This window comes from Hemitrygon akajei, chromosome 12 (genome assembly GCF_048418815.1).
Source record: "Hemitrygon akajei chromosome 12, sHemAka1.3, whole genome shotgun sequence".
Taxonomy (NCBI): Eukaryota; Metazoa; Chordata; class Chondrichthyes; order Myliobatiformes; family Dasyatidae; genus Hemitrygon; species Hemitrygon akajei.
Genome location: NC_133135.1, coordinates 48,663,666 through 48,691,517, shown reverse-complemented (window position 1 = coordinate 48,691,517; position 27,852 = coordinate 48,663,666). Strand labels below are relative to the sequence as shown.

Here is a 27,852-nt window from a genome sequence, read left to right as displayed (position 1 = left end):
CACCTCCTCCTCTCTAATCTGAATAGTGTCCATGACCTCACTGCTGTATTGCCTCACTTCAATAGATTCTGTGTCTGTCTGCTGAGTAAATACAGATGCAAAAAAATCAATTATGATTTCCCCCATTTTTTTTTAGCTCCACACATACATTACCACTTTTATCTTCTAGAGGACCAGTTTTGTCCCTTTTTGGTCTCAATATATCTGCAGAAGCCCCTATGATTCTCCTTCACCTTGCCTGTTAAAGCAACCTCATGCCTTTTTTTAGTCCTCCCGATTTCTTTCTTAAATGCTGTCTTACATTTCTTGTACTGTACTTCTAAAGTACCTAATTTTTTTCCTGCCTGCCTATACCTGCTGTAAGTCTCCTTTTTCTTAACCAGTGCCTCAATATCTCTCGATAAAACAAGAGCCCCTAAACCTGTTATGCTTGCCTTTTTTCTGACAGGGGCATACAAACTTTGTAATCTCAAAATTTCACTTTTGAAGGCCTCACATATACCAATGACAACTTTGCCAGAAAATAACTTGACCCAATTCACACTTGCCAGATTCTTTCTGAGATCATCAAAATTGATCTTTCTCCAATTTACTGCTGAATCTCAACTCATTGACCAGAACTATCCTTTTACATAATTACCTTGAAATAGATTATTTAGTGATCACCAAAACAAGGAGAACAGGAAAGACCATTTTTGTACAGGAACAGCTACACCTCAGTGAATTTTGTTGAGAGGCTGGATAGTTACAGGAATTAAGCTCAGAGGTGAGGTGTAGTCCTAGTGGTGATGGACTTGTAATGTCTCCCTCATGGCATTTTGGGGGAATAAGTGACTGCTAGGGTGGAGTTGGTAGTAATTTTTTTCAGCTCTTTTCTTTGCTCTGGTGATGAACAGGTCTTCTAAAGTTGGTAGCTGATGGCCAGTAATCATCTCCACTGGGTGATTTTCGTTCAGTTGACCATTCACTATAACCTGTACTTGGAAAGGGTGAAGGTGGCAAAAACCAAACATGATATAGATGGTCACAACACTCTCAATTTTGGTTGAGTCAGAATTCATCAGGATACATCCTGAGCTGTTAAGTTTCTTAAGCTGGTATAGGAGGAACAATCTCCGCTGGGCTTTCCTAGTGATGAGCATAGCATTTTTGTCCTCATTCATTGGATTGGTAATGGTAGTCCCCAGGAATTTGAGTGACTTGACCACAGACACAGCCCAACCATTAATTTCCAAGGAGGGGCAGGTAGGGAGTTGTTGGTATAAGTCAATCTGCAATTCCTCTCTTCATAGCATTAAGGTGCAAGTTGTTACGGGCACACTATGCTGCTAAACAGCTCTCTCTGATAGGTTACATTTTTAGAAATTATACCAACTACAGTCATATCATTTGCAAACTTTGGGATTTTAATGGATTTCTCTGTGGAGATACAATCATTTATATAAAGTGAGAATGGGCAGGGGGCAGGAGGCAAAAGAACACAGCCCTGGGAGAGCCTGTGCTTATGGACATTGTTCTGACAAGTAAGAGTCCAGCCTTGCATACTGCTTCCTTCCTGTCAGCAAATTTGTAATCCACGGGCAGATTCTGTAGGCTTAAATAATGGGATACATCAGATTCAACCTGCAAGTTAACATCTAGAGAACCGTGCATAAGGACTCCCAAGTCCGTTTGCAACTCTGTTTTATGAATTTTCTCCTCATTTAGAAAATAGTCTGTACCTTTATTCCTTCTACCAAAGTGCATGACCATAGACTTCTCTGTACTATATTCCATTTGCCGTTTCTTTGCCCATTCTCCCAATGTAAGTCCTTCTGCAGACTCCGTGCTTCCTCAACACTTCCTGCCCCTCTACCTATCTTTGTATCATCTGCAAGCTTGGCCACAAAGCCATCAAGTCCATTATCCAAATTATTAACTTATGTAATGCCTGGTTACCTGAAAAGGTGCCCTATATTCCCACTTCTTTCCTCCTGCCAGTCAGCCAATCTTCTATCCATGCTAGTATCTTTCCTGTAATAACTTGTTAAGCAGCCTCTGAAGTAGCTTTCTGAAAATTAGGTAAACAGCATCCACTGACTCTGTTTTGTCTGTCTTGCTTGTTTTGTCATCATGGTATTCCAACAGGTTGCTAAGGCAAGATTTCTCATTTTAACTTTGGCCTATTTCATCTATTTGATCATCTGAAAAAATACCTCTTCCTTTTGTAAGGTCCACCTGTATGGTAGATTTTCAATTGACCAAACTAAAATTAAGACAAAAGAGCATTCAAGGCAGTCAGGGAAATAGCAATAGAGAAGCACCAATCTGGGGAAGGGTGCAATACCATCTCAAAGGCACTGAAGGTACCTTGGAGCTCAGTGCAGTCCATTGTGAAAAAGTGAAAATAATATGAAACCACAGCCACACTGCTGAGAACAGGCTGCCCCTCTAAATTTAGTCACAGGATTAAAGAACACTTGTAAGAGAGGCTACTGTGTCACGAACATTCACTCTGAGTAAGCTGCAGAAGTCAGTGGCTTCAGCTGGAGATGAAGTTCATGGCTCCACGATCTCTAAGGCCTTGCACAAAAAGGGTGTTTCTAGAAGAGTGGCAAGGAAGAAGACCTGGCTAAAATAAAAGCATATCCTTACCCATAAAGACTTTGTAAAGCATCACTTAGAAGATACTGTAAAGATGTGGAAGAAGGTCTTGTGTCAGATGAGACTAAAGTGTAACTTTTTGGCCTTAATACGTGTGGTTAAAATCTAATACTGCGTATCAGCCAGGTAACCCCATCCTGACCTAAAAGAATGGTGGAGATAGCATCATACTATGGGGATGGTTTTCAGCAGCAAGGACTGGAAATCTGGTCAGGACTGATAGGAAGATGAATGCTGCTAAATACAGAGAGATCCTGGATAAAAACCTGCTAACCTCTGCCAGAAAGCTTAAACTGGGAGGAGGTTCATCTTTCAGCAGGACAACAAATCAAAGCACTCTGCCAGTGCAACCATGGAGTGGGTTCAAATGCAGAAAATTGATGTCTTTGAATGGCCCATATGTTTCACAAATCAAAATTCTCACTTAAATTGATCAAAATCCCTGGTTGTAATACTCATTTATGCGAACAAAAGGCTGGAGCTTTTCTATGCTTCTATTTTACTCACCCTCTTAGTAGAAAGGTTTTTCCTCTGAGCCTCTCTAAACCTTTGCTGTTTGCTCTGATTTGGGCATGTTTTCTACTAATCTGCCAGATCTATGGCCCTCATAATTTTGTCAATGACAGGAGGAAGCAGGTGAGAGTCTATTGGGGAATCGTCTTAAGCTCTGAAATATTTTTACACTTCCTGTACTCCGTGTTCTTCAATAGGTGCATGTTGAATATTTCCTCTACAAATAAGTCCAATGAGGGATTTAGGAGGGCTTTTTTAACTGGGGGATATTTAGAGAAAAGATCGGGCTCTTACCATCTAACATCAGGGAGGAGCTACAAAATTCTGAAGGCTTGCATTCAATATTTTAGGAACATCATATATATTCCTTATTATAATTTATAATATATTTTATGTATTGCCCTGCTTTGCCCTATCATCTACCTGTCCTACCTCACAGTTTCATTACACACTGCATCTACATGTATACCAACTGCCCTATCACTCTGGTTTCCATTCCCCTGCCAACTTAGTTCAAACTCTAAACTCTTCCCCAACTGCTCTGGCAAGCCTGCCCCAAGGATATTGGTCCCACTCAAGTTCTTCAGCCATGCATTCATCTGCCAAATCATCCTCACCGATGCATCGCACAAGCTGCAATCCAGAGATTACTACCCTGGAAGTCCTGCTTAATTTTTTACTTAGGTCCCTATATTCTCATGATGGAGCTGGGTGCTTGCAACCTTGTGCAGCCTTTTCCAATTCTGTGCAGTGGCCCTTTCATGCCAGATGGTGATGTAGCCAGTTAGAATACTCTCCATGGTACATCTGTACAAATTTGCTGGAGTCTTGGCTGACGCACCAAATCACCTCAAACTCCAAATGAAATATAGCTGCTAACATACCTTCTTCATAATTGCATCAGTATGTTGAGCGCAGGGTCTTTAGAGATGTTGACACCCAGGAACTTGATACAGCTCACTCTTTCCACTGCTGATCCCTCTATGAGGAACTAGTGTATGTTCTATCAATGTCCCCTTCCTGAATCCACAATCAATTCCTTGGTCTTACTGACACTGAGTGTAAGGTTCTTGTTGCACGACCACTCAACCGGATGATCTACCTCTCTCCTGTACATCTCCTTGTCACCATTTAAGATTCTGCCAACAACAGTTGTGGCACTGGCAAATTTATAGATGATGTTTGAGCTATTCTTTTCCCCAGCATTCTCCCTGCTTCCCCCGTTTTCCAACTGCATCCCCCCTTTCCCCCTCCTTTCTCCTTTCCCCTTCATATTTCTAATCTTCGGTCTCCATGGCCTGAATTAAACTCTACCTGAATTTGAATAGCCTTTCAGCACATACACCCAATTGGAGGCTGACACCTATAGGATGTCCTGCTGGAAATGGGTTAGACAGCTAATTCTTCCCAGAAAAGTATGCATGTTAAACTTGTTTTTAACTGCAGAGTAGTTTTTGTTTTTGGAGATCTGCAAAATATTTTTTATATTCCAAGCTGGTCAAAATTTCTGTTATTGTGAATAGTTAAGCGGGTAAAAGATGACCTGATTTCCAAAAGGCATAAAGTTAAAGATGACACATTTCTTTAATACTTTAAGCAAGATTACTTTTTTATTTCCATCTTTTATAGTTTCAAAATAACAAAAAAGGAAAAGGGCCCGAAGCAAAAGTTTGGGCACCCTGCATGGTCAGTAACACCCCCTTTGGCAAGTAACACAGCTTGTAAATGCTTTCTGTAGTCAGCTAATAGTCTTTCAAATCTTGTTTGAGGGTTTTTTGCCCATTCTTCCTTGAAAATGGCTTCTAGTGCTGTGAGATTCTTGGGCTGTCTTGCATGCACTGCTCTTTTGAGGTCTATCCACAGATTTTCAATGATGTTTAGTTGGGGACGGTGAGGGCCATGGCAAAACCTTCAGCTTGTGCCTCTTGAAGTAGTATACTGTGGATTTTGAGGTGTGTTTAGGAACATTATCCTGTTGTAGAAGCCATCCTCTTTTCATCATTAGCATTTTTACAGACGGTGTGATGTTTGCTTCCAGAATTTGCTGGTATTTCATTGAATTCATTCTTCCCTCTACCAGTGAAATGTTCCCCGTGCCACTGACTGCAACACAAGCCCAAAGCATGTTCGATCCACCCCCGTGCTTAACAGTTGGAGAGGTGTTCTTTTCATGAAAGTCTGCACCCTTTTTTCTCCAAACATACCTTTGCTCATTGTGGCCAAAAATTTCTATTTTAACTTCATCAGTCCACAGGACATGTTTCCAAAATGCATCAGGCTTGTTCATATGTTCCTTTGCAAACTTCTGACGCTGAATTTTGTGGTGAGGAGGCAGGAAGGTTTTCTTCTGATGACTCTTCCATGAAGGTCATACTTATGCAGGTGTCGTTGCACAGTGCAACAGTGCACCACCACTCCAGAGTCTGCTATATCTTCCTGAAGGTCATTTGCAATCAAACAGGAGTTTTGATTTGCCTTTCTCACAATCCTATGAGCAGTTCTCTCGGAAAGTTTTCTTGGTCTTCCAGACCTCAACTAGACCTCCACCATTCCTGTTAACTGCCATTTCTTAATTACATTACGGACTGAGGAAATGGCTACCTTAAAACGCTTTGCTATCTTCTTATAGCCTTCTCCTGCTTTGTGGGCATCATTTATTTTAATTTTCAGAGTGCTAGGCAGCTGCTTAGAGGAGCCCATGGCTGCTGATTGTTGGGACGAGGTTTGAGGAGTCAGGGTATTTATAAAGCTTTGAAATTTGCATCACCTGGCCTTTCCTAGCGATGACTGTGAAAAAGCCATAGCCCTAACAAGCTAATTAAGGTCTGAGACCTTGGTAAAAGCCACCTGACAGCTCAAATCTCTTGGGGTACCCAAATTTTGCATAGTGCTCCTTTCATTTTTTTCACTCTAAAATTGTACAGAACAAAAATAATACACTAATCTTGCTTAAAATGTTGAGAAGAATGTTTCATCTTTAACTTTATGACTTTTGGAGATCAGTTCATCTTCTACTCACTAACTATTCACAGTAACAGAAATTTTGACCAGGGGTATCCAAACTTTTGCATGCCACTACGTATGTATGTACAGGTCAACCTTCTATAATCCGGCACCACTGGGACCTGAGTAGTGCCGGATTAGTGAAAATGCCGAATTACAGAAGGATCACATTGAGCAATAGCTAACCGCCTCATCATACATTTAAAATATCATGTGTTACGTACCCGTGGCACGTGACAGTGGTACCCTTGTCACGTGACTGGGGTTGAAGTTATACTGGACTTGAGGTAGTGGTCTTGTGATGGTGGAGTGACATCATTTTCCAGCCAGTAGAGGTCATGTGACAGGTTTTTTTTTACAGGGTATAAAAGGAGGACCCCTCTCTGTGAGGAGGGGCAGTTCGTGGCTGGATTTGCCATGTTGACTTCATGCCACTGCGTGATTTAATGTTATGACGCAGTTTAGTTGGAAGATGAAGTTTTATTTAATGCCTAAAGTTTAAAGTGTCATTGTCAGCAGTTTCTTTATAACACTGCTAGTTGAGAATCAGTGGAGAGTGAAGATCGGAGTTCGGGAGTTAAAAGATTGAGGAGAATCGATTTCGACAGTGAAACAGGTTCGACCTTGTTTGATCCTTATTCGGAAGGAATTCGTTGACTGTTCTTGTGTTAATCCCTGTGAAATAGCAGAAAGGATTGGGAACAGTTTTGTAAAGGAAAGGTCAGTGCCTTTAAGCCGTTACATATCATCTTCGTAAAATTCTTCGTGGGAAAAGTTCGATCTGGGAACCGAAGCAACACGACGTGAAAGAGAATTTAAATCATCTTAAAAAGTCTCTCCCTTAAATGGACTGTGAACATTTTGAACTTTTGCAATACTACTTTGAAGAACTGTTTTTGCAACATCGCTTTAAGAACTGTTTAAGCTTCATCGCTTTAAGAACTGTTTAAGCTGCCGTACAGCAGCTGATTTCCGGTTATGTTAGTGATTTGTTTACTTTTGGGGGGTTTGTTTTCAGTGTTTAATAAACGTGTTATTTGTTATATAAACCCCTGCCTAACTCATATATTTATTGTTGCTTGAATCCGTAACACATGTAAATCAGTACAAATTAGATAATAATGAAACAAATATTAAATGAGTAGCAAATGAAATTTTAATTCGGTAATATACTGCACAGGCACAGATAAAATAAAGGGTACAGGTAAATGTACAAGAATTAACTTTACTCAGAACAGTTGAGCACTTCGCTTCTAAAGTGAGATGTCTAATATACCTTCAGGCAAAGTTACATGTCTGCAAGTGTGGGGTTGTCTGGATCATCGACATCTTCATCTAGAAAAATGAGTGAAGCATCAGGAACTGGTGCTGAAACTGGCACAACAGTTTCTTCAAAAGCTGTTGATGATGGTGGCAGCACATCTGGGTGAGCAGAAGCAGAAGTCGGAGACAGGAGGTCTTCTATACGCCACATTTCACGCGACCACCAGGTGGCCGGGGATTCGGCACTGGGCTCATCCCTCTTCACTCACAGTTACTGAGGGAATCCTCGTTAGTTTCTTTTCCTCCGCTTAGTAATATGCTTAAATTCAGCAGGTCGCCATGTTTGATCTGAGGCCGTAGGCAGAAGAGAATGGAGCGCCAGCCAGGTGACGCCAGAGGGCAGTGCACGACAATCTGCAGGTGAGCGAGAAGGCAGATTGAGTCAGCGTACGCCAGCTCCCTCTAACTCAGGACAGGCCGTCTCAGGCGACCAACCTCCATTGGACATGTGGACTCACAGATATTGGTCTTTGGTTTCCCCAGAGGTCCAAACTTTACTTTCCCTTCTATCATCACTACTCTTGGACACATTGTCCTCAATCATCTTACCTAAATCATGGATATTTGTTATAATCAGCCAGGATTCAATCACTTCTTTTTTGTGGAATCTCTTTGAATACAGCATTGCCATCTTGAAAGTGACCTTTTTATTTCCACTGTTTGTTTGCAATTTGATGACCAATCTTCACTCCACATTAACTTATTAACCACAATCAAATGAAACCAGAGATGAAATTCAGAACAGGTTGGGAAGGGGGACCAATAAGAAAACACTCAATGCAATTGATGCAATTTGATTATGTGGACAATTTATTAAATACTTGAACAACACATACAAAATACTGGAGGAGGCAGCATCCATGGAGGGAAATGAACAGTCAATGTTTTGGACTAAAACCTTTTAAATAGTTGAATGTTCAGTAAGAAATTTAATTTGCATCACTTCTGTATGAATCCTTATTTTATTAGTCCCTTTAATGTATCTTATAAAATGCTATTTGAAAATCTAAGCACACAACAGTCACTTGTTAATCTCTCATCAGCCAAGTGTTATAAATTCATAAGTTACTGTCAGGCTTGTCAAGCATGATTTCCCCTTCATAAATTCATGTTGACTTTCTTTAATCACACCATGATTTTCTAGTGTCCTGGTACCATGTGTATAATAATAAATTCTCCTCACCTGCTAATTGCTCTGTTTTATTTCACCACCCCTGTTCTTAAACAAAGCAGATTATGCTTTATACCTTCAAATATGCCTGGATTATTCTAAAGTCTTGGAAATTCTTGAGGATCAAAACCAATGCATCCTTTATGTTGATAGCCTCCTCATTAAGAAGCCTGGGGTGTAGCCCATCTGGTCCAGTTAATGTGTTAGCTTTTAGTTTCATTAATTTCTTCAGTAACATTTCTTTACAAACACTGAATTAACATTTTTTTAAATTCCCACTGGACCTATGGTTCCCTGCTATTTTTTAGTTTCTTCTATCACAAAAACCGGGTCAAAGTATTGACTTAACATCATTACCATTTCTCTTCTACTGTCACTGCCAGTAAGACTCCCGTATTTATGAATACTATACTCATCCTTTTTACATTCCCGTTGATGCTATTGCAATTGCTTGTATGTATACTGTTGGGTTACTTTCCTTATTTTCTCCTATTAAATTCTTTCCCAACTTTTGTTGAATTCTAATATCCACTGTTTTTGTAGGATCCCTATTCTTTTGATAACATTCACAATATATAGTTTGAATGCAAGCAAAATTTTAAAAATGATGTTTGCAAGAATTATTTTTTTCTGAACTGAAAATTTAATTTAAAAAGCATTGGCAAAGAAAAAAAATGAACAGCTTAATGTTCTGAAATTGAAGTCTATTTATTTTGTAGAAGTAACTGCAGGGTATATTTTATTCACAATTGGACTAGATAATGACACACATAGGTGACTAGCACAGTTTTCATTGCATCTGACCCACTTACACACATGGAATATTGGCATGCAGCAGTGATTTCAGTTAGTGTGTATTAATAAGCAAGACCTGAAATTAGAACAGATAATCCTAATTTTCTGAGTGCCTTAGTAGGATCTTCTTTATTTTAGCAGTGAGGGATAAGATTACATCACATCCCCACAGTATATCAGGATGTTGTCCCATCTGCACTCAGCCATTTGGTGACCGTTTCCTTCTCTCATGTGCTTTTTGTGAAACCAAAACAATCTCAGGTCAGCCCTATTTTCAAAGTCTGCCCATCATAGTTGCAAATCTCACTTTAAAACTGTAGAAGCTGTTTTAATTTTTGAAAAAGTTAGAGATGCTGCAAATTGTAATTCAGAAGAAGAGCATTTGTAACATAATGCTGTATTGCACATCAAGTGCACGGGGTGAGGGAGGATAGCTCCTTATGGCCTCCCATAAAACCATAACATGAGCTTTTTAAAGATATGAAGGATTTTTGTCTTTTAAAGTGAAGTTGCTTTGACTCATACAAAAGAGGTGAAGACCTGGAGAAAAGTGCAGGTCTCATTAATGCTGTCCCACCAGTGTATTGTATTTTAAAATTAATTTCTAATTTATAGTTAGTGCAGGTGTTTTTCAGCTTTATTTATCACATTTCAGTTACAGTCATTAATGACTTCATTGGTTAAAAAAGAAAAAAAGTTAGTTATAATTACATACTTATTATGGCTGAAGCTCTGCGTATAATTCAAGGTTTTGTACTACATCACTAATAGTTTAAAGTGTTGGTGATCCACCTATTTCAACATTTATCACTGTGACTGAAAGACAGCAGTTCTGCCATCACTTTAATCAGTTCTTTTCATCCTGAGGGATTACTTTGTTGCTTAGCAACCTGCGGTCTTCACTTTTCCAAAAGCATAGTATGACAGATCTGTTGCAAGCTGTGCATAATCATTTACTACTGATGATTTGAAGAAAAATAGCAAGAGAACACTACCTTGGATAACCTAGATGTGGCTATTAGTAACAGCGTCTTTCACAACCTCTTTTTCTCATAATAGAATGACACCCATAAAATAACAATGGATGAGACCTTTGGCATGTTATTGCATTCTCCATATCAAACAGCTATGTTTCATTGTGCTGTTGTTATGCCTGAAATAATTAAATGTTTTCTGAAGTTACCACTTCCAGACAGACTTAAATCCAGTCTATATGACACTTTAATTTATTTCCAGAGGCGAATACCTCTGTAAGGTCAGCAGGTCACTGTATGTGGGTGAAAGCTGACAGACAATGATTACTACAAGATTGGCTATCTGTCATCCAGGGCCTCTATCAATTAGACAGGCCTAAGCTATTATTCAATTCAGTGACTGCAGCAAATAAAAATGTATGAAGTCCATTTTAAATAAATACAGAAAAAATGTGATATGAATACTTCCCTATTGTTCCTAGAAGCATTTTAATATTTATTTGTTAAATACTGATTTGAAATTGGTTTCAGCTGAGAGCTGGTCCGGAAGACATTAATTCCTTCATTTGCCTTTGCTCATTAACTTGAAAATGGAGATCTGTATCAATGTATAGACAGGTGTGCATAGGTCTGCTTGCACATCAGCAGTAAAATACCGGCTAAACTTTTGTTTTAAAACACTGATGGCTTTCTACAAAAATTTAGCTATGAACTTGGTTGAATTCAAAGTACTACGATATGTTTTTTGTTTTTTTTCTGATTTCCAACCTCTGTTATTTTGATTTTCTTAGCATGGCTGTATTAAGAAATATAATTTTAAACCTACAGATTATTTTGGAAAAAATAGACCTGTTCTTCCTTAACCTATCAATTTAATAGAGTTGTAGAGATGCAGAATCATTATATTGGCCACCGAGTACTTAATGAAGACTAATCCTATTTTCTATCACTAGGCCTATGGCTTTCTTGGCCAATGTATTCCAAATACACATCTAAATACTTACTAAATGCTGTAAGAATTGCCGCATTGACTACCCCACAGGCATTATATTCCTCAGCTCAATCACCCTCTGGAAAAATTTTTTATCCCCAATTCCCCTCTAAATCTCCAATCCATTACCTTAAACCCATGTCCATCACTGTAATAAAAAAAACATTTTCACTGGCTACACTATCTATGCCCCTTGATTTTGCAACTCAATCAGAACCCACTCCACCCCCCCCCCCCCACAATTTTCCATCACAAATCTCCCCTGTTCAAAGGAAAACACACCCAGCTTATCCAATCTCTCCTCTTAACTGGAACCATCCATCCCAGGCAACATAAGGGGGAATCTTCTCTGTAAACCTCATCACTGCATTCATATCCTTCCTACAGTGTCTTGACTGCACACATCATTCCAGCTGTAGCTTACATAATATTTTATATAGTTCAGCTATAACATCCTTGCTCTTATATTCTCTATACCAGTTAATGACAATAATATTGGTAAATTAGTTCATTATTGTCACATGTCTGATGTACAATGGAAAATTTGTCTTGCATACAAATACAAATCAATTCATTACAACAGTGCATTGTGGTATTGTAGTACAAGGTGAAATAGTAACAGATTTCAGAATAAAGAAATACAATTACAGAGAAATGCACTGCAGTTAGTCAATAAGATTCAAGGTCATTATGAGTCAGATTGTGAGATCGAGAATCCATGGCGGACTTTTTAACACTGCCTTGAGATTTTGCAGATGTTCCTTGTCATCCTCACCAGTAACAATTATATCATCCAAGCAACATTGAGTGCCTGGGTGGCCTTGTAGCAACTGGTCCATAACTTTTACCAGAGTGCAGGTGCAGTTGTTACTCCAAAATCAGCTTATTGTAGTAATAAGGCTCTTGGTAAGAGTTTATGGTGAGAAGTACTTTGGACTGTTGTTCCATCTCCTTCTGTAGATAGGTCTCAGCTAAGTCCACTTGCTGAAGTGCATCCCTCCAGAAAGGTTTGCAAACATATTCCTAAATATTGTCTGGGCAGACAATATTGATCTACTTTTAATAGAAGGTTGATGGTAACCTTAACATCACCACAGATCCTGACAGACCCGTCCTTGGCTACTAGGACTGCTAGCATTGCCCAAGGTTTACTCAACCTTGGAAAGAATTCTTTCAGCCTCTATGTGATCTAGCTCACTGGCTACTTTATCACGGATGGTATAAGAAACCAGACCGGCTTTGTAAAACTTGGGTGTGGCATTTTCATTTGACACTATTTTACTCTTGATATGTTTGAGTTCTCAAATGCCATCCTTAAACACTGCTGTGGAACCATCCAGTATCTTTCTAAATTTGATTTCAGTTGACTCTACTGCAGGAGACGTGGCATGCAAGTGGTGGATGGATATCCAATCAATTTGTAGTTTCCTCAGCCCATCACAACCCCTATTTTTACTAAATACAAACCCAATGTTGATTGTTGTATTTCACTGTCACAAATGTCATTCCCACAGGAGTTGTCTTTTCTCCAGTATTCTCTATGTTCTTAGTTGAATATCTGCAGGCTTCAGTTGAGGATCTTTGAAATGCTATTCAAACTCATTTTGTGGAATAACTGAAACAGCCGAGCCAGTGTCCAATTTTGTTTTAATTAATTTGTAATTTACTTCTGGTGTAAGCCATATTGCTTATCTCTTGTTAGTTTTCACATGTAAATCTCAGGGCTATTCAGTCCTGTGTCATTTGCATCATTATTAGATTTTTCATTGACAACGTGCAGATTAGTGCTCTTTTTCAAACTGCAACTCTCATCTTTAGCTTTGTCTCTTCCCTGTTCAGTCCATTTATTTTTGTCTGCTTGACATGTTCTTTGTATATGTCCAACTTTGTTACATTTTCTGCAAGTTTTACCTTTGGTCTGGTTTATGTGAGCCGCTGCCATTACGGTAACACAATTTGCTCAGCCAGGCTCGTTTCTGTTCAGTTGTTGCAATTTCTCTCTTTCATTCCTGACTGCAACTCAATTGTGTCTCTGGCTGCTGTTTCCATTAATTCAATGATTGCAACTGCTCTTTTAAATGTGAGTTGTGCTTCAGTTAGGAGCAGTTTTGAATGCATTCTTGCAAAATTCCACAAACTAAACTATCTCTCAGTGCATCATTAAGCCATCACTGTTTTTAATGGACAATGCTCGGACAATTCCTTCAATTCAGCCACGTAAATTGAAGTGGAGTCCCCTTCCTTTTCATTTTGCTTATGAAACCTAAAGCATTCTGCTGCCAACAACAGTTCTAAATGTTTCTTAATTACTTTCACAAAATCTGCAAAGTTCGTTTTGGCTGGTTTGATTGGAGCAGTTAAGCTTTGAAGCAATCGTATGTTTTTCCACCCTTTGCACTCAACAAAACTGGCATTTGGTTTTCATTGGCTGTTTCATTTGCTTCAAATTACTGCTCAAATCTTTCAGTATGCATCTTCCAGTTTTCTGTTGTGCAATCAAATGTATCTATCTTTCCAGTGTAGCTAGACGTTTCTGCTTTCTGTTTGTTATTGATTATTATCATCACCTGGTAATCAATGTTTATGAACCCGCATTCAGATAAGTTGAGTCTCTCTCTCTGAGGAAAAATATTCTGTGCTTCAGCAATTAGGTAGTCATCTCGGGTTCTTTTTAATACTTTCCCGTCGCCACTGTCATGCTTTATAACTCCAGAAACCAAACAAAAGAAAAACACAAGTCAGGAAATGTGCCTACTTAGTTTTTCTTTTTCTTTTAGTAAGGTGCTCACATATAATATGGTGTTGTAACAATGGATGCCATTTACGTACTTCTTACATTTAACCAATAATGCATTATGTAAACAAAGAATGCTTTATCAAACAATATATATAGTATTTACAATATTCCTCAAATATTACTGAAATGTTGAAAACACTACAGATGTAAGCCATGTTTTGGTGAGACAGAGCGCACAGCAGTCTGTCAGTTCTCTTTGGCAGGCCAGTCTTGTTCTTAGTTCATCGATTTTGTTCTCAATCTCCTGGATGGTATGCTGAAGGGTGTTAGGGGTGTGGAACTTGAAATAACACCGTTTTAGTGTGACCTGCAGAGGGGCCTTCTTATCAGGCTTCTGAGGTAAGTGGCGATGTCTGGTCAATCCTGAGAGTCATGGCGTGAACCACTTGTTAACTTGCTGCTTATGTATAAACTTAGAAGACCTAAAGTAGATTCAGATGGCCTTGTAAGATAAGTTAGAATGACACTTTACAAAATGCTGGAGGAACTCAACAGATCAAGCAGGATCAATGGATGGAAACTAACAATCAATGTTTTGGACTGAGCCTCTTCACAGGCCTGGAAAGGAAGAGGGCAGGAGCCAAAATAAAAAGGTGGTGATAAGGGAGCAGAATGAGCTGGTGGATGATAGGTCAGTCCAGGTAAGGGAGAGAGGTTGAAAAATGGGAGGGAAGTGGTAATAATGTGAGAAGCTGAGAGATGATAGATGGAAGAGGAAATGGCTAAACAAGATGGAATGATAAGAAAGGGTGATAGACCATGAATGGAATAAAGGGAGAAGGAGGTGGGGAACAATAGAGAGAAAGGTGGGTAATGGAGCAGGTCATTAAGGTGGGGGGGAGGGGAAAGAGAATAGGGTGAAGGAATAAGGGAAAGCAAAAAGGACAGCAGAGAACAGAAGGGAGTAGTTACTGAAAGTTAGAGAAATCTATTTTGATGCCATCAGGTTGGGTAGCCTAGGCCTTTACCACTCCCAGCTATCCCCTCCCAGCTTCTCACATCATTTCCCCCTCTGCAGCCACCCACCTTTCTCCTCACCTGGTCTCACCCATCGCCTGCCAACATGCACACCTTCCCTCCCCTATCTTCTTATTCTGGCTTCTGTCCCATTTCTTTCCATTGCTGATGATGGACCTTAGCCCAAGCTATTGACAATTTATTTCTCTCCACGTATGTTGCTAAGCTGCTTAAGAAACTCTTAGATAGGTACATGGATGATAGAAAATAGCGGGCTGTGTAGGAGGGAAGGCTTAGTTTAATCTTAAGAGTCAGTTAAAAGGTTGTGACATCATGGGCTGAAGGGACTGTACTGTGCTGTTATTTTCTTTGCGGTGTCTCTCCAGCCTTTTGTGTGCATTACTCGAGAATTCTAGCATCTGTGGAATCTCTTGTGTCAGTCATGTCTGATGCCTTGAACTTGGAATGCTATGGTATTTTGGATCGGTGTCATTGATGGAAATCTTGCAGCACAGTGCACTAAATTTCTAGGCCTGTGTATCTGGAGTTGCAAATAAAACATTTAGACAAAAGATTTATTTCACTAATGGGCAAGACTGAATCACGTAGTTTTCCGAATTTCCCAAATAATATGACATTTGAATTCTTATTTTCTGAACATTAATTCCCTGCTGTAGTTGAGTAACATCCTACTTCAGATAATTAACTTATAATTATGCACTCCTCCAAATAGAATACTTGAAGTACTCAGAAGATCAAACAGCATCCATAGTGAGGGTCAACATTGTTGATAAATGCCCTTTGTTGGGAATGGAAAACTCCAAGATGGCGGCGTGATGCAGCTAGCAGCGGCCACTCCGGAGCTGATTATCTGTTATTTGTAAAGTGGGGTGCCGTGCGCAATCATAATCGGATGAAAAAGGGACGTGGGAGCACGGAGGAACATCTGGAAATCTCCAGGAAGACCTTCTTCATTGCTGCTGCTGCTGTGAGGTCCGGGTCTCTGCTGGGAAGAACAGGCCCCCTGTCGGGGTTGCGTTGCCAATGGCCGTTGGCGGGGCATCTTAATACACTCGGCAGAGGATGGTGCTCGGAGGAGTTGTGCCGGAGGGGATGGTCGGAGGCTCGTAGGTTCGATGGACTCGGCGTCCGCTGTGGTCAGGTCGCTTTCAGTGTGTGCTGTGTCTGCGGGGCTGGGTTCGATGGAGCTTTCATTGTGTGCTGCGTCTGCGAGGCTGAGTCTGGCGGCGCTGTAGAAGTCCATAGCAGGGGTATTCCCTTCTGCCACCTGCGTGGGATGACGAGTCTATCGGGTCCCTGAGGACTTGTGGAAACTGTGTGGTGGTTTCTTTTGAACTTATAGTCTTTTAACATCTTTGGACTATTTTTACCGTGCCCATGGTCCGTTTTTAAAAAAAAATCAATCATGCTATTGTTTGCACTGTTGTAACTATGTGGTTTTGTGCAGGTCTTGTAGCTTTAGTTTTTGGTCTTGTTTCGTCTGGTGGGATTGGAGCTCCTTTCTGGGGAATGCGCTAAGATGGTAGCGCGATATTAATACACAGCAGCCTCTCCGGACTCTGGATTGGGGATTGCCAAACGTTATGTGGATTTTCTGGTGTAGTCTGTTTGGTCATATGCTTTTGTGATATCATTCTGGAGGAGCGTTGTCTCATTTTTTAACTGCATTGCATTTGTTGTTTCTAAATGACAATAAACTGAAACTGAATCTGAATCTGAAAAGTGAGAAAGCAAGTATGGTTTAAGGTGCAGTGGTGGGGGATAGGGTAGAGTGAATGTCCATTAGGGTGCAGATCATAGTTGTCAAGGTAGCCATTATGTTAAGTACCAGCAGTAAGAGTGCAGCAAGCACCCTGAGGCTGAGATAAATAGCAGCATTTGTGGAGGGGTGGGGGGCAGGGTGATTGTTGAGATCAGTGTTGGAACAGCCTAGATACGAGGTAGATGTTATTCCTCAACCTTACATTGAGTTTCCAAAGTGTTGCAGTGAATTATTGTAACATGACTGGAAATTCATAGTCATACTTAAAGGCTGAACAGAGGTATTCTGCAAAGCGGTCACTCAGTCCTCATCTGGGCTCTCCAAAGTTGAGGACAATATTGTAAGCATGTAATGCAATACTCTAAATTTGAAGAAATACAAGTGAACTTCATTGGGTTGACTGGGTCACTGAATAGTGTAATGAGAAGCAGTGAAAGGGCTGGTGTTGTGCGGGAAACTGCTGGGAAAAGGAGAGTGATTGCTTCAGATTCCAAAGTAATTAAAGCCCACTCTCTTAGTCGGACTGAAGAGTGGTTCCTTAAACTGGGATTATTGGCTCTAAAACATTCTGTTTGGCTCCATATCATACAGTAAAGTCAGCCAGTACAGTGGACTAAAAAGCATAAAAAATGCAGGTGAAATTTAAAGAGCAAGAAATTGCAGAGTTTCTTAGTTGGTCCAGTAGCATTTAGGAGAAACAGTTTTTTCTTTAGAGCTGAAAAAATAAGACAGCAAATGTGTTTGAAATTGCGGAGAGCTTGGGGTAATGCGAGGGATTGCTGGGGGCTGGATGGAGAGAACAAAGGGAACATATGTGCCTACCCAGGTGGCACAAGTACCGTTCACTGCCAAATCCAGTTCGAAACACATCATTACTTTCACTGATGACACAGCGGTGCTTGGCCTTGTCAGTGACAATGATAAAACAGCATACAGAGAGGAGGTAGAGCAGCTTGTGTAAGTACAGAGCACTAAGTCTCAACATGAACAACATCATTGACTTCAGGAAGGTGTCAACGGACCACTCCCTACTGGACATCAGTGGCTTCTCCATAGAGTCAGGAGAACCACGTTTCCTGATGTGAAAATTGCAGGTGATCTGGGCTGGTCTCTCAACTCCACCTTTTTAGCCAAAAGAGCAGAGCAGTCTCCCCACTTCCTGAAGAGAGTGCTCCCCCCCATCCAACACTCACCACATTCTACCAGACTACCTTCAAAAGTGTCCAGACCAGCTGCATCACCATCTGGTATGGGAATTGTATTGCATCAGATTGGGAGGACTGCTGAAAATATCATCAAGGTCTCTCTCTCTCTCTCCCCCACCCCACCCCCATTTAGGACATTTATCAGAATCACTGCATATGCAGTGCCTCCAGCTTTGTTAAAGACTCGTCCATCCTTCCCACAACCTCTTTGATCTCCTGCTGTCAGGCAGAAGGTATCACAGCACAAGAACCAGAATTGTAAGGCTGGGTAACAGTTTCTTCCTCCAGGCTGTTTGACACCCTGCTGCCACCCTGCACACATGTACACCCTGACTGAGTGCCCTGCTGCCCCCCACCACTCAACTCCCCAAATCACAGACACACTCACATCCTGCATCGGTCTCTTTTTCATCTTTTATTGCTGCTGTTTCACATATTCATACTCTGATTGTTTAATTATAATAGTACCAGTAATATTACATTGTAGTGTTTTTATGTCAGCTTGTCAATCTTCAGGCCATGTCTCTCAGGGGCTTGTGCAAATATTATTTTGTGATGGTATATGGTGGATCATATCTATTTTGTTGTGTGTGACTGTATAAGACCGTAAGATATAGGAACACAATTAAGCCATTTGGACAATCGAGTCTGCTCCGCCATTCAATCATGGCTGATCCTTTTTTATCTATCTCCTCTTCAACCCCATTTTCCGGCCTTCTCCCCGTAACCTTTGATGCCATGTCCAATCAAGAGCCTAACAATCTGTGCCTTAAATACGCCCGACAACCTGGCCTCCACAGCTGCATGTGGCAACAAATTCCACAAATTCACTAACGTTTGGCTAAAGGAATTTCTCCACATCTGTCTTTTGAAAAGGCGCCCCTCCATTCTGAGGCTATGCCCTCTTGCCCTAGACTCTCCCACCATGGGAAACATCCTTTCCACATGTACTTGATTAGGCCTTTCAACATTCGAAAGGTTTCAATGAGATCCCCCCTCATCCTTCTGAATTCCAGCGAGTTGAGACCCAGAGCCATCAAACGTTCCTCATATGATAACCCTTTCATTCCTGGAATCATCCTTGTGAACCTCCTCTGGACTCTCCCCAATGCCAGAACATCTTTTCTAAGATGTAGAGCCCAAAACTGTTCACAATGCTCAAGATGAGGCCTTACCAGTACCTTATAAAGCCTCAAGAGGTCCTATATTCTGGACCTCTTGAAATATGTACTGTGTTCTGTGCCTTGGCCCGAAAGGAATGATGTTTTGTTTAGCTGTATGCATACATGTGGTTGTATGACAGTAAACTTGAACTTAAATTTGATGCCATCTAAGAAAGAGTAATGAGTGCTTGTGAACCACATCTGATCTGACCAAAAAAGTATAAATTGGGGAGATGAATGAAGGAAATAAAGAGGGAAAAAAGGTGCTGCAATAGTGTAATGCAGAATACACCAGTTGCTGGAAATTTAAAATAAAAGACTTGAAATACTCAATAAATCAGGTATCATCTCTGGAGAAAGAAAACCAGGTTAATGATATAGGTGGATGACCTTGCCTCAGAACTCACCAGCTCTGATACAAAGTCATCCACTTATATCATTAACCTGGTTTGATATAGGTGAACGACCTTGCATGATATAGGCTGGTTATCTGAACTTGTTGTCAAGATCTGCGAGCAGCAACATGCCTATTCAGAAGATGGAGTGCTGTTCCTCCAGAACTGTAGATGCTATCTAAGCTTTAAATACTGCATTGACTCGTTACTTGAAATAACTGCTCTTTGTTGAAAGCTTAGGTTTCCTTTAGTAGCTGTAGAAGCACAATGATGAGATCTTCCAGTCAGATTGACCATGGCAGCTATTTAGATTTGGCACATATTGGATGCACCAGTTCATTAAATGCATTTTTCTGAATGCAGAATATTGCAAGAGCATTTTCTGATGTTCAAGTTGGAAGTTCTAAGTAAATTTATTATCTAAGTATATACGTGCCACCATGTAAAACCCTGAGATTCGTTTTCTTGCGGGCAATCACATTAAATGCAAGAAACACGAGAATAAATGAATGGCTGCAAGTAATCCTGAACTTGTCCAGATATATTCATTTAATATTCTAATAATAAGCATCCATCAACAAATTAATGATGTAAATCAACAATATTGCAAGCTAGCAATCCAAGCTAGCTATAAATTCTAATTCTTAAGAGATACATGATCAAAACAGAAGTGTAATAGAAAATTAAAGTTCTGGTTTTAGGTAGAAGCTATAGATACAGACTACTGCACTGTACAGCATGCAGTTTATTTCTTGATTGCATTTCATTCAAATCTCAATTATCCCTTTCAATTTTCTGCAAGGCTTAATTTTCTAGAGTTAAATTAGTGCTTATTGAGCTGAATTAGTTTAACAGAAATATGTGTTAAGATGATAACTTGAATATTTACACTGGTGAATAGCTAACACATTGGGAAATTGTTCAGGCTTGTCAGTGAAGACTGCTAAGGTTGCAACATTAAGAAAATGAAAGGATTTGGGACCTTATTATGTGCAGAACAAAAAGAAAGGTAATGCTAGTAAATCAAAGAAAATATGGTATGGTACAATACCTTTTGTGGGAGATGGTCATTGTCTTTCACTTGAGTAACTGAAATACTACTTATCAGCTGACAGTCTTGCTGAATATTGTCTTGCCTTGTTTCATACAAACATAAGCTATTTCATTTTCTCTCTGAAGCTGAAATAGGTATTGATCACTATCTAATAATCTGTGACCATACTGAGTTTTGAATTGATGAAGGAAGCAGCTGAAGATGAGTAGGTCTGAGAATAACTGCAGAAGCAAAGCCTGGGCTAACACAATTGATAGGTATCAACCACAACTATTTTCCTTTGTGCAAGGTCTGATTTCTGTCATTCAAGAGGTTTTCCCTTGATACTCATTAAGTGGAGTTTTACCAGGACTTCTTGATTCAACAATTAACCAAAAATTGCGATGAAAATCTGCAGCTGCTGGAAATCCAAGCAACACACACAAACTGCTGAAGGAACTCAGCAGGCCAGGCACATCTATAGAAAGGTTTTAGCCAGAAACATCGACTATACTTTTTTCTGTAGATGTAGCCTGGTCTGCTGAGTCCCTCCTGTATGATGTCACTAGCAGTTATAACATTTATTCTCATTTCTTCGCTGAAATGTAGCTCTTTGGTCTGTGTTTAGACCATAAGGTCTGACGCCAGGTGGTTCCAGATAGACCCAATCTAAAAGCTGCTGAGCAACTTATTGGTGAATAAGAGCCATTCAGTAGCACTTTTGTAAGAATATCTGTTACTGCGCTGATAACTAATGTTGGCTCATGGGCCATGAATTTTCCTTGTACTTTGTGGACAGGGCATAACTACAATTATATACTGCAATGCAGAGTCAGTGTTTTAATGGGACTGGATATCTGAAGGACAAGCCTTCAACATCACTATTTGGACGTCTCTTGGCCTATAACTTTAGCTGTATTCAATTCTCCCACCCATTTCTTGACAGCATTCCTCAATTATGTCATTACTTCTCTATGTTCATACTTTGCTGTTAAGATATTGTTTATATCTTAATTTACTTTTTTTTTGCTTTAGAAAAGATAAGACAGAAATATGGAGACCTGCCAGGAGATCTACACATCTTTGAGCTTGAAAAAGACAGGAGTGGTCTGGGACTCAGTCTTGCTGGCAACAAGGATAGGTCTCGGATGAGCATCTTTGTAGTAGGAATCAATCCTGACGGTGCTGCAGGGAAAGACGGGAGAATAAAGATCGGAGATGAACTTCTGGAAGTAAGTTAATAACTTAGATAATCTAGATTGTGTGCACCCCTTTCAACATTTAGTACAGGGTTCCCAACCTGCGGTCCATGGACCCCTTGCTTAATGGTATTGGTCCATGGTTGGAAACCCCTGATTTAGTAGATTCATCATCTACCTCCTACTTTTATTGAGTACATGAAATTAAAGATTGCTTTATTTTTCTTCTTAACCACTTCATGATCAGATTTATATTTATTTAGGAAATTGAATTTTAAGCATCAATAAGTATTACTGATGATCCTGGAAATCTGAAATAAAAACTGTAGATCTTAGCAATGTTCATCTAGTCAGTAACATTCTGTGACAATAGAAACAGTTAATGTTTCAGTTTGAAGTCCTTTCTCATAAATGATATAAATAGTTATACTTAATTAATATTTGAAATTAACTAATAAATGCTTGATTAAAAATGAAAAAGAAATAATTTGAGGAATTTATTCAGAATGAAGCTGTGCACCTAACGCCGCCTGGACTTTCATAGTCATGCTGCTTGAAGAAATAGACAATGATGCTTTTGTCAGTTGATCACAAAAGTTCAAAGTTCAAAAGTAAATTTACTATCAAACTACTAATATGTCAGCATATACAACCCTGAGATTCAATTTCTCATGGGCATACACAGTAAATCCAAGAAACACAATAGAATCAATGAAAGACTGCACCCAACAAGACAGCAAAGAACCAGATGTAAAAGGCAACAAACTGTGCAAGTACAAAGAAATAATAATAAATAAATTAGCAATAAATATATGAGGACATGAAATGAAGAGTCCTTGAAACTGATTTAATTGGTTTTGTGAACAGTTCAGTGATGAGGTGAGTGAAGTTGAATGAAGTTATCCCTTCTGGTTCAAGAGCCTAATGGTTGAGGGGTAATAACTGTGCTTGAATTTAGTGGTGTGGGTCCTGAGGCGCCTGTACTTTCTTTTTGAAGGCAGCAGCGAAAAGAGAACATGACCTGGATTGTGGGGGCCCTTGACGATAGATGCTGCTTTTCTACAACAGTACTCCATATAGATATGTTCAGTGGTGAAGAGGGCTTTATCTGTGATGGACTGAGCCGTATCCACTACTTCCTGTAGGATTTTCCATTCAAGGGTATTGGTGTTTCCATACCAGGCTGTGATGCAGCCAGTCAATATACTCTCCACCAGACATTTACAGAAGTCCGTCAAAGTTTACAATCAGTTATCAAATCTTAGCAAAACTTCTAAGGAAGTAGAGGCGCTGCTGTGCTTTCTTTGTAAAGGCACTTATGTGCTGGGCCCAGGACAGATACTCTGAAATAACACTGAGGAATTAACTGACCCATCTCCACCTCTAACCCCCTGGCTCATGGACCTCCAGTTTCTTTCTCCTGCAGTCAATAATCAGCTCCTTCGTCTTGCTGACATTGAGTGAGAGGTTATTATTATGGCACCACTCTGTCAGGTTTTCAATCTTCCTCCTATATGCTGATTCGTCACCACTTTTAATTTGGCCAATGACAGTTGTGTCGTCAGCAAACTTAAGTATGCCATTGAAGCTGTGCTTAGCCTCACAGTCATAAATATAAAGTGAGTAAAGCAGGGGCTAAGCACACAGCCTTCTGGTATTTTTGTGCTGATGGAGATTGTGGAGATGTTGTTACCAATCGAACTGACTGGGATCTGCAAGTGAGGAAATCGAGGATCCAATTATGCAAGGAGATATTGAGGCCAAGGTCTTTAAGCTTATTGATTCATTTTTGGGGATGATAGTATTGAAAGTTGGGAGAAATATACAAATAGAGTAGGAATAAAGAATAAAGGTCACAAAGAAGTGTACCAGTGATGCCTATGAGAGTCTAAATTTTGTATTCTCATTACACACTGTTGATGAATGTTCATAATGGTTCTACCTTGGTAATAGCTAAATAAACTATAAAATCTGTTCAGCAATTTCTAATGTGGAAATATCAGCTTAGGCCCATTCAACTTATAAATATCCCATCAGTGACTACATACTCAAGCTAAATCATGATTGATTGATGTTGACATTCACTGGGAACTAATCTAAGAATACAGATTTGGTGGGATCTTTAAACTAATATGTAAATAAACTTCTCCATCTGTTATAGTTGAACCTAGATTTCTTGATCTAAATATTGTTTTTAAGATTAACATTCAATATGCTGCTCTCTATTCAGCCTTTTAAATCAATTTCTTGTTGGTTGGTCTCATCCAATATTTGGATATTAATTTAAAAACTAATTTTAAGCTCAGAATAGTTAACAATACATGCTCTTTTGATATGTAGTCTGCAATCTGAGTAAATATAAATTTTAACTGGTTTCACAAGATTTATGACTTGCTAAAGTAATTACAGTGAAATGTGTTCCCAGTGTAACAGATCTCATTTAATGGTGGCAGAGTAATTGGATATGGATTTTGCTGACCTGACTACTTCCATTGGCCTTTGTGAGATCTGGCATCTGAGAATAATCAAATGTTTGCCTACCATTTGTTTAATAGTTAATGACAATGGTCTTATCTGATTGACCTAGTTTTTGGAAAAAAATGAATACAAATTTGTTGAAGGTCATTATAAGCTTGCAATTAATGAGAGTCTTACTTGCATTATATCCTGTTCTGTAATCTGCTGTAACACTGATAAATTCCCTCATTCCCACAGAATGCAGGAATTCTGGAGATCTCTGGCCTCCCGAATAACCACATCTGCACTAAGTGCATTGAGCTGCAGCTCAGGAACTGGAGCTGCAGCTTGATGACCTTGGGCTCATATGGGAGATTGAGGAAGTGATACATAGGGGCTACAGGGAGGTAGTCAACCCTAGGTTGCAGGAGGCAGGTAACTGGGTGACTGTCAGGAGAAGGAAGAGAAATGAGCAACCATTACAGAGTACCCCTGTGACGGTTCCCCTCAACAATAAGTATACAACTTTGGCACTTTGGATACCACTGGGAGGTGGGGGTGGGGAACAACCTACCAGGTGGGAGCTGCAATGGCTTGGTCTCTGGCTCTGAATCTGATGCTGTGGCTCAGAAGAGAACAGATGTGAAGAGAACTGCTGTAGTAATAGGGGATTCCGTAGTTGGAAGTATAGAGATGAGATTCTCTGGGTGTGAAAGAGATATCTACATGCCTCCCACGTGCCAGAGACAGGAAAGTCTCAGATCAGGTCCATGGTATGGAGGGTGAGGCAGAAGAGTTGGTACATGGGTATGAAAGGTGAGGAGGTCCTAAGGAGAAAATTTAGGGAGCAAGGTAGAAAGCTGAAAAGCTGAACCTTTAGGGTAGTATTCTCTGGGTTGCTGCCCATGCCAGTGAGGGTAAGAATCGGATGATCTGGCAAATGCATGTGTGGCTGAGGAGCTCATGCTGGGTGCAAGGCTTTAGATTTCTGGATCATTGGGATCGCTTCAGCGGAAGGTATGACCTGTACAAAGGGAATGGGTTACAACAAAACCCCAGAGGGATCAATATCCTTGCGGGCAGGTTTGCTAGAACTGTTCAGGAGGATTTAAATCAATTTGACGGGGAGGGGGTGGGAGCCAGAGTGATAAGGCTGAGGATGGGGTAGTTGGTTTACGAACAGAGGCAGTGTGTAGTGAGACTACTAGCAAAGAGAGGCTGATGTTAGGGCAAAATTGCAGTCAACTGGATGAGTTGAAAATGTAAAAGGCAGACAAGATTGATAAGGGTGATGAATACAGGACTGAAGTTGTTATATTTGAATGCATGCAGTATATGGAATAAGGTAGATGAACTTGTAGCACAGTTACAGATTAGCATGTATGACATTGTGGGCATCACTGAATCGTGGCTGAAAGAAAATTATAGCTGTGAGCTTAATGTTCATGGATACATACTGTATTGAAAGGACAGGCAGAAGGGGCGGGGTTCCTCTGTTGGTAAAAAATGAAATCAAATCTTTAGAAGGAGGTACTGACTTAGGATCGAAAGGCGTAGAATCAATGTGGATCGAGCTAAGAAACCTAAGGGTAAAAAGACTTTGACGTGAGTTCTATACAGACCCCAAACAATTGCAAAGATGCGGTTTACAAATTACAATGGGAGATAGAAAATGCATGTCAAAAGGGCAATAGTCATGGGGGATTTCAATATGCAGGTAGATTGGGAAAATCAGGTTGGTGCTGGATCCCAAGAGGGGAATTTTGTAAAATACCTTTGAGATAGCTCTTTAAGCAGTTCATAATTGGACCCACAAGGGGATCAGCTATTCTGGATTCAGTTTTGTGCAATGAAACAGAATTGATTATTGAGCTTAAGGTAAAGGAACCTTTAGGAGACAGTTATTATAATATGATAGAATTCACCCTGCAATTTGAGAAGGAGAAGCTAAAGTCAGATATAGCTGTAATACAGTGGAGTATGTAATTTCAGGGTACTTGGAGACACATGGGAAAATAGGCTGAAGTCAGCATGGTTTCCTTTAAGAGAAAATCTTGCCTGACAAATCTGTAAGAATTCTTTGAAGAAGTAACAAGCAGTATAGACAAAGGAGAATTGGTGGATGTTGTGTACTTGGATTTTCAGAAGGCATTTGGTAAGTTGCCGTTTAACAAGCACATAGCAATACAGGAAAGATACTGGCATGGATAGAACCTTGGCTGATTGGTAGGAGGCAAAGGGTGGGAATAAAGGGAGCCTTTCTGGTTGTCTGCTGGTGACCAGTGGTGTTCCACATGTGCCTATGTTGGGACAGCTTTGTTTTGCATTATATGTCAATAATTTGGATGAAGGAATTAATGGCTCTGTGGCCAACTTTGCAGAAGATATGTGGAGAAGTAGGGAGTGTTAAGGGAATAGAGAGGCTACAGATAGACTTAAACAGATTAGTTGAATGGGCAAAGAAATAGCAGATTGAATACAGTGTGTGAAGTGTACGGTCATTGAATTTTGTAGAAGAAGTAAAAGAGTAGTCTGTTTTCTAAATTGAGAGAAAATTAAAAAATCTGAGGTGCAAAGGGTCTTGGGGTCCTCATGCAGGATTCCCTAAAAATTACTTTGCAGGTTGAGTCTGTGGTGAGGAAGGCAAATGCAATGTTAGCATTCATTTCGAGAGCATTAGAATATCACAGCAAGGATGTAATGTTAAGGCTTTTTAAGGTGCTAGTGAGGCCTCACGGAGTATTGTGGGCAGTTTTGGGCCTCTTATCTAAGAAAGGATGTGCTGGCACTGGAGAGAGTTCAAAGGAGGTTCAGGAAAATGATTCTGGGATTGAAAGGCTTATCATATGAGGAGCGTTTGATGACTCTCGGCCTGTACTCACTGAAATTCAGAAGAATGTGGGGAGATCTCATTGAAGCATATTGAATATTGAAAGGCCTCGATAGTGTAGATGTAGAGAGAATGTTTCCTATGATGGGGGAGTCTAAGAAAAGAGAACACAGCTTCAGAATAGAGGGACATCCATTTCAAATGGAGATGTGGAGGAATTTCTTTAGGCAGTGAGTGCTGGATTAGTGGAGTTCATTGCTACAGGTGACTGGAGAATAAGCCATTGGGTATATTTAAGACAGAGGTTGATAGATTCTTGATTAGTCAGGGCATGAAGGGACATGGGAGAAAGCAGGTGATTGGGGCTGAGAAAGATATTAATCAGTCATGATGAAATTGTAGAGCAGACTCGATGGGCTAAATGACATAATCCTGCTTCTATGTCTTATGGTCTAAAGATATCAGTGTTGTACTGGATCTGGTTTGTATTTCTCACCTGCCTGCATGTATCTGGGTTGACTGCAAATGGCTGATCTCACCGACCTTCCAAATCAGCAAAAGTTTGGTGTTCCCTCAGGGCCAACCAGGCCTTGTGAGATGCACTTCTACATCTGCTGCAT

General features: G+C 40.1%; 1 protein-coding gene across 6 annotated transcripts in view; it reads left to right on the top strand.

Annotated features, from left to right (window-relative positions):
- Nucleotides 1-27,852, top strand: part of patj (PATJ crumbs cell polarity complex component) — a 316,611-nt gene that overhangs the window by 187,810 nt on the left and 100,949 nt on the right. For all 6 annotated transcript variants that reach the window (XM_073063053.1, XM_073063055.1, XM_073063054.1 and 3 more), the window contains one exon: nt 21,782-21,978. In XM_073063053.1, coding sequence (XP_072919154.1) covers nt 21,782-21,978 — 197 coding nt within the window. The remainder of the gene's footprint in view (nt 1-21,781; nt 21,979-27,852) is intronic.